This window comes from Colobus angolensis, unplaced genomic scaffold, assembly GCF_000951035.1.
Source record: "Colobus angolensis palliatus isolate OR3802 unplaced genomic scaffold, Cang.pa_1.0 Scaffold250, whole genome shotgun sequence".
NCBI lineage: Eukaryota > Metazoa > Chordata > Mammalia > Primates > Cercopithecidae > Colobus > Colobus angolensis.
The window spans coordinates 520,926-528,748 of NW_012115711.1; the positions used below are offsets into that span (position 1 = coordinate 520,926).

General features: G+C 45.8%; 1 protein-coding gene across 2 annotated transcripts in view; it reads right to left on the minus strand.

Moving 5' to 3' along the window:
• Nucleotides 1–7,823, minus strand: part of SMC1A (structural maintenance of chromosomes 1A) — a 46,377-nt gene that overhangs the window by 34,385 nt on the left and 4,169 nt on the right. For both annotated transcript variants that reach the window (XM_011946566.1, XM_011946565.1), the window contains 6 exons: nucleotides 4,156–4,344; nucleotides 3,933–4,045; nucleotides 2,432–2,635; nucleotides 2,100–2,338; nucleotides 1,192–1,450; nucleotides 958–1,098 (listed from right to left, as the gene is read on the minus strand). In XM_011946566.1, coding sequence (XP_011801956.1) covers nucleotides 958–1,098; nucleotides 1,192–1,450; nucleotides 2,100–2,338; nucleotides 2,432–2,635; nucleotides 3,933–4,045; nucleotides 4,156–4,344 — 1,145 coding nt within the window. The remainder of the gene's footprint in view (nucleotides 1–957; nucleotides 1,099–1,191; nucleotides 1,451–2,099; nucleotides 2,339–2,431; nucleotides 2,636–3,932; nucleotides 4,046–4,155; nucleotides 4,345–7,823) is intronic.

Genomic DNA, 7,823 nt, shown 5'->3' on the forward strand with positions numbered 1-7,823 from the left:
CCAGCCTGGGCAACAAGAGAGAAACTGCATCTCAAAAAACAATAAAAATAAAAAAAAAGAATCACTTGAACCCGACAGGCAGAGGATGTAGTGAGCTGAAATCATGCCACTGTACTCCAGCCTGGGCAACAGAATGAGACTTTGTCTTTCCACACACAAAAAAAAGCAGCCAGGCATGGTGGCAAGCACCAGTAGTGCTGGATACTCGGGAGGCTCTGGTTGGAAGATTGCTTAAGCCTGGGAAGTCAAGGCTACAGTGAGCCATGGTTGCACTATTGCACCTCAGCCTGCGTGACAGAGAAAGACCCTGTCTCAAAAATAACAATAATCTTGTGACCTTAGGCAAATTACTCTGTGTTGTAATTTCCTCATTTGTAAAATAGGGTAACAGTAGCCATTCCATAAAGGTAATCATAAATGAAGAATTAAATGAGTGAATACATGTAAAGAACACTGCCTATCATACAGTAAGTGCTCAACAGATGTGAGCTATTGTCATTATCATTAAGATTATCATGGCTAGGTGCAGTGGCTCACGCCTGTAATCTCAACACTTTGGGAGGCCAAGGTGGGCGGATCACAAGGTCAGGATTTCAAGACCAGCCTGGCCAACAGAGTGAAACCCCATCTCTACTAAAAATACAAAAATTAGCAGGACATGGTGGCACACGCCTGTAGTCCCAGCTACTCAGGAGGCTGAGGCAGGAGAATTGCTTAAACCCGAGAGGCGAAAGTTGTGGTGAGCCGAGATCGCACCACTGCATTCCAGCCTGGGCAGGAGTGAGACTCTGTCTCAAAAAAAAAAAAAAAAAAGACTATCATTACAGCTTGGGTAACTCGAATCCAACATGCTTGAGACCAGAAACGTTTCAGATTTTGGATTATTTTGGATTGGGGATGCTCAACCTGTATCCTTTTCTGTGGACCATCATCCCTAATCTTATAACTACAGCCCACCTCTGTCTCTACTTTCTTCCGTTCTTCCAGATCCAGACGGTCCTGGTCAGCTTTCTGGTCTCGATTGAATTTCTCTAGCTCCTGGGCCAGGGTAGCTGCTCTCTTACTGGCTTCTTCTTTCAACCGGTGGTATTTCTTTACCTGTGTTAGGGACAGAGAAGGAGAACAGGAATGACCAAGTCAGCAGATGTCAGCCCAGGGATCTCCTCCCTGCCAACCCCTTCCAGAGCTTACCTGATTCTCCTCCAAGGTCAAATCTCTGCCCTGACTCTGACTCTCTTCCTCCATCCGTTCTTCAAACTCCTGCCGGGCCTTCTCCACTGACAGCATCTCCTTCTCCAGCTCATCCATGTCACCTTTACGCTTCTTATAGTGCTTCTGAGCATTCTGCAAGGACTTCTTGGCTGCTTCCAGCTTCTTGATTTTGTGGGAGGTGTTCTCCTTGGCTTTGATGTACTGAGGCCGCTTCTGGTTCAATTCTGAGTCCTTCTCCCTTTTGCCAGAGGGATGGGGGAAACCAGTGAGCACTATGGAAGAAGGGAGGGTTCCCAAGCTTTTCACCCAAAGGGGAGCTTCAGCCCCTGAGCCAACCTCAGGGAATTATCTAAAAGAACAAGGGCGTGATGCCCCACAGATCCTGAAAAAAAGGGGCAGTCTGACTACTCCCTGAAAGGTATGACTTTCAGGATCTATGAGCCAGCGACTCCATAAGGCAAAGCTACCAACTCTGCCTCAACCCTGGCCAGGATGCTCATTAACAGCTCCTAAGAACATCCTGTATTTACTTAGTTGGCCCCTCAAATTCCTATCCTTTAAACTTCTAGCTTCAGTTTTCCTCTTCTAGGAAGGCCTTCTCGGCCACTCCATTGGCTAGGCCTCACACTGGTTCCTCCTTCTTGGCAAGGCCACCACCCCTTTTGAGTTCTCCCTCATCTGAGCACCTGTCTACCCAGGGCCTGAGTGCTTAAATATTCTATTTGTCTAAACTGCAAGTCAAGAAATGTGTCTGGTTCTTACAAAAGCAAGTCAGGAGAATAACAGAGAAATGAGTATGGGTACTGAACTCCGGGCTCGGAAGAACCCTAATAAACAGCACGGCCTCTTGGTTTCCCGTAAGTCACAGGCCCAGGTCTGCCTCTTACTTGATCTCCTTCTCAATCTGCTGCTGCTCCCGCATCATTTTGCCCAGCTCCTTCTTCTTCTCCTTCAGCTCATCCTCCACCTTGTCCATACGCTTCTTGTCCTTCTCGATCTCCTTGTTCTTAGAGGCCAGTTCCTTGTTGAGCTTCTCAATTTCCACTTCATTATGGTAAAGCTTAAAGAGCTGCAGCTGTACCTGAGCTCGTACTACCTCATCCTTCAGGCGCTGGTAGCGGTCAGCCTGTGCAAACAGGGGAATGGTGGCAGGGGTGCATCGATAAGGCACTGGCTCCATCCTGGTCCCTCAGAGCCAAGAGGTAGCTTGGCCACCTACCTCTTCTTTCTCCTGCTTTGCTTCCTTGCGTTCAGCCGCAATATTTTTCTTGCGATGGTAATTAAACTGTGTGTCCTCTTCAGCCTTCACCATTTCCTTCTTTCGCTTGTCATACTCCTGTGCCAGCTCCCCAGAACGACTAATCTCTTCAAATAGAGCTGTCCTCTCTTTGGGGTTCTTCATGGCAATAGATTCTACAGCACCCTAGTAAAGGTCAAAACACTCTTCCACTTCAGACCCCAGCCAGCCCAGTTCACCTTACCCATTTCCACTCCTTCATCCAGAAAAAGTTACCAACTTTCTCTCCCACGCCCCTGGTGCCACATTTCACACTGGGCTTTAAGAACAAATTCCTTGCCCTCTGAGGAGCACAGGGAGCCAAAGGGACAAAGACAAGAAAGTGTTACGTGCAGTAACAGAAGCAGCACAGGAAAAGGACAAAATGAAGCTTGGGGGTAGGAGACTGATAGGGATATCTATCTCAGAAGGCTTCCCAAAGGTGATATCTGTGCTGAGTTTGGAAGATGGAGGGAAACTAACCAAGAAAATAAAAGAGAAAAGGTGGCCGGGTGCAGTGGCTCATACCTGTAATCCCAGCACTTTGGGAGGCTGAGGCAGGCAGATCACCTGAGATCAGGAGTTCAAGACCAGCCTAGCCAAAATGGTAAAACCCCCATCTCTACCAAAAATAGAAAAATCAGCCAGGCGTGGTGGCGGGCACCTGTAGTCCCAGCTATTTGGGAGGCTGAGGCAGGAGAACCGCTTGAACCCTGGAGGCAGAGGTTGCAGTGAGCCAAGATCGTGCCACTGCACTCCAGCCTGGGCAACAAGCCAAACTCCGTCTCAAAAAGAAAAAAAAAAAAAGAGAGAGAAAAAGTTATTCTATGTAGAGGAAAATTAATATGCAAAGACCTGCAGGCCAAAGAAAGCAGGTGAATTTGCAGAAGCATAAATGGTTTAAGTAGGCTGGAGTGCAAGGCTAGAGGAGAAGAACATGCAGATGGTATTTGGATTTTGATGATGGTGTTTCCCGAATGACAGGCTTAGGCGTTTGGATCTCATCCTAAGGCAATAGTTCTCAAATTTCAGCCAGCATCATAATAACCTGGATGGCTTGATAAAACACAAATTGCTGTGCCCCACCCCACAGTTTCTTCCAAGTCGGGAAGTCTAGGGTAGGGCCTGAGAACGTGCATTTTCTAACATGTTACCAGGTAATGTTGATACTGCTGGTCTGGAGACTAGTTTAAGAACCACCATTGTAAGGCAATAAGGAATCACTGAAATGCTTTAAGGAAAAAAGGGAGGGGAAACAAAACAAATGTGTGTCCTCATAAGATGAACCTGGCTCAGGGGCCAGACTTAAGTCGGGAAGCTCAGTGAACAAGGTGCTACATTAGTTCAAGTGAGAGATGATAAAGCCTGAGATGGAGCAGGCACAGTGGGAATGGGACATGGTCTGGCAAAAACGGGATAGCCAATAACTGTTAAAAACACCCACCTGGAAAACGAGGAAGTTACGAGCTTTGATGAGAATGCCCAACTTCTCTAATTCCTCACTGTACTCATGTAGTTGGACCACTTTGTTGTTGATCTTGTACTCAGAGGAACCCCCTACAAGACAATGCATGAGTTGGCAAGGGTCAGGCCCCCTTCCTGTTCCAGTCCACTAGTCTAGCCACCTCCCAGGACCCAAGGAGAGCCTTCTGCCTGGCCTCACCCACCTACAATGACACGGGCAAAGGTACGGTCCTCAGCACCCTCCTCAGAGTAAACCATGCTGACAAAGGCCCGGTTGGCAGCTGGCTTGCCCACAGGAGCTCCATGGATCAGGTCCCGCAGGGTCTTTACCCGCAGGTTGCTGGTTTTTTCACCTAGCACAAAGCTGATGGCATCCATGAGATTTGACTTACCTAAGGGAAGAGGGACAAGGCAGTAGAGGGAAAGTCAGGATGAAGAGGAGAGGAAAAGGAATAAAGATATTGAGACGAACAAGAATGTCCCTTAATCACTCAGTACTCAGACTAATGGGAAGAGAGACTACTCCTCTGTCCCCATAAAGACTGAGCACAACCAAAGCTCTGGGTCAAAGGCTTAGGAAAAACAGTCCTCTTGCAGTTACTATATAGCAGCCAGAAGCTAGAACCCAGGACAAGCGTAGTGACTCAGACCTGTAATCCTAGCACTTTGGGAGGCCGAGGCAGGAAGATCGCTGGAGGCCAGGAGTTTGAAACCAGCTTGGACAACAAGGCAAAACCCAGTCTCTACAAAAACTTTAAAAATTAGCTGGGCATGGTGGCATGCGCCTGTAGTCCCAGCCACTCGGAAGGCTGAGGAGGGAAGATTGCTTGAGTTCAGGAGTTCAGGGCTGCAGTGAGCTATGATGACACCACTGCACTCCAGCCTGGGTGACATAGCAAGACTCTCTTTAAAAAAAAAAGTGAAAAAAAAAAAAGAGGAAAGAATAATTTAAAAAAAGAAGCTAGAACCCAATCTAAAGAAATGGCATATTCACAGAATGGATAGTTCTACAACCTTTAATGACATGGACAAAAGCCTACAATAGGTGAAACAAACAAGACACAAAACTCAATGATGTTAAAATAATATAAAGTGGGCCGGGCACAGTGGCTCATGCCTGTAATCCCAGGACTTTGGGAGGCCGAGGCGGATGGATCACCTGAGGTCAGGAGTTCGAGACCAGCCTGACCAATATGATGAAACCTCGTCTCTACTAAAAAAAATACAAAACTTAGCTGGGCGTGGTGGCGGGCGCCTGTAATCCCAGCTACTTTGGAAGGCTGAGGCAGGAGAATCGCTTGAACCTGGGAGGTGGAGGTTGCAGTGAGCCAAGATCGTGCCATTGCATTCCAGCCAGGGCAACAGAGTGAGACTCAATCTCAAAATAATAATAATAATATAAAGTAAAATTTAAAAATAGGCTGGGAGGAGGGGAAAATGGGAGTCTTTTTTTTTCTTTTGAGATAGAGTCTTGCTGACCCTGTGATCTCCTGACCTTGTGATCCGCCCGCCTCGGCCTCCCAAAGTGCTGGGATTACAGGCGTGAGCCACCGCACCCGGCAAGGCCTGGGGGTTTTTAATGGGTATAGATTTTCAGGTTTTGCAAGATGAAAAAGTTCTAGAGATCGTATTGCACAAAAACGTGAATATATTTAACACTACTGAACTGTACCTTTAAAAATGGCTAATTTAGGAAATTTTATCTGTATTTTACCACCATCTAAAAAAAAGAGCATATTCCTGTTTTGATACAATATGAAGCACACAGCATTATTTATGATGTATCTTGCCAAAAATATTTAACCTGAATCTATTTTTTCTTTTTTAATTTTTTGTTAAGGACATGGTCTTGCTATGTTGCCCAGGTTAGTCTCTAACTCCTGGCCTCAAGTGATCCTCCTGCTGTGGCTTCCCAAAGAGCTGGGATTACAGGCATGAGCCACCATATCCAGCCTAATTTGAATCTAAACAAGCCTTTAGACTTATCTTCCAGTTTCTAGGAAATACAGCAATACAATATAGAGGAACACAGTAAGGTTTCTATGAGGAAATCTTAACACAAACACAGAATGTGGGATGTTCTCAAAGACAAATGGCCTGGTCTTTTCAAAAAGTCAGTGTCTAAAAAGAAAAGTTGAGCCGGGCACAGTGGCTCACGCCTGTAATCCCAGCACTTTGGGTGGCCGAGGCAGGCGGATCACCTGAGGTTGGGAGTTCCAGACCAGTCTAATACGGAGAAACCCCGTCTCTACTAAAAATACAAAATTAGCTGGGCATGGTGGCACACGCCTGTAATCCTAGCCACTCAGGAGGCTGAGGCAGGAGGCTCACTTGAACCCGGGAGGCAGAGGCTGCAGTAAGCCAAGATGACGCCATTGCACTCCAGCCTGGGCAACAAGAGCAAAACTCTGTCCTACCCCCACCCTCCCAAAAAAAAGGTTGAGAAAACCATTCCAAAACATGAGAGATTTCTGAGACACAGGCAAACAGTGCACAAACTTTGACTGGACTCTGGTTCCAAAATAACAAAAAGACATTTGGGGAGCAAGTTAAGGAAGCTTAAATATAAACTGGATAATTGATGACATGAGGAAATTTTCTTAGTTGTGATCATTGAATAGTGGTAGTACAGGAGAATGATGATTTTAAGAGGTGAATGCTGAAGCAGTTAGGGGTGAAATGTAATTGAGTCTGTAATTTACTTCCAAATGACTAAGTAATGCACATACATGCTTGCAAATTTTCTTAATAAAACTTGGGAGAAGAGAAGGCATAGGAAACAAATATATGAAAATGTAAACAGTACAGCAGTGATTGCCTCTGAAAAGCAAACTAAGCAGCTAGGGTCAAGGGAGTCTTCTTTTTACTACTGTATATCCTTAAGGATTTTAAAAATTGTATACCACGTGCATGTATCAGCTATTCAAATAAATAAGGTTTTCAACATTAACAGTGGCTATCTTTTCAGTAGTGGAGTTACAGCTTTTATTTTCTTCATTTTAGAATCTGAAAACAAAAAAGATTTTATTTATTTTATTTATTTTGAATCTGAAAACAAAAAAGGTTTTATTTATTTTATTTATTTTTTGAGATACAGTCTTGCTCTATTGCCCATGCTAGAGTGCAGTGGTGCAATCTGGGCTCACTTGCAGTGAGCTGAGATCGCATCTACCAAGTTCAAGTGATTCTCCTGCCTCAATAGCCTGGGACTACAAGAGTGGTCCTGAATAGCTGGGACTACAAGAGTGTGCCACCACACCTAGTTAATTTTTGTATTTTTAGTAGAGATGGGGTTTCATCATGTTAGCCAGGCTGGTCTCGAATTCCTGACCTCAAGTGATCCACCCACCTCGGTCTCCTAAAGTGCTGGGATTACAGATGTAAGCTACCACGCCCAGATCTTATTTATTTATTTATTGAGACAGGGTCTGACTGTCGCCCAGACTGGAGTGCAGTAGCAGTATCACAGCTCACTGCAGTCTTGACCTCCTTGGCTCAAGTGATTCTCCTGTCTCAGCCTCCCAAGTAGCTGGAACTATGGGCATGAGCCACCACGCCCAGCTAGTTTTTGGATTTTTGTAGAAGCAGGGTCTCCCTATGCTGCCTAGGCTGGTCTCAAACTCCTGAGCTCCAGAGATCCTCCACCTTGGACTCCCAAAGTGCTGGGGTTACAGGCATGAGCCACCATTCCGGGCCAAAAACATAGATATTATTTTAAAAGTTGAGGCCGGGTACGGTGGCTCATGCCTGTAATCCCAGTACTTTGAAAGGCCGAGGTAGGTGGATCACCTGAGGTCAGGAGTTTGAGACCAGCCTGGCTAACATGGTGAAACCCCGTCTCTACTAAAAATACAAAAATTAGCCAGGCACG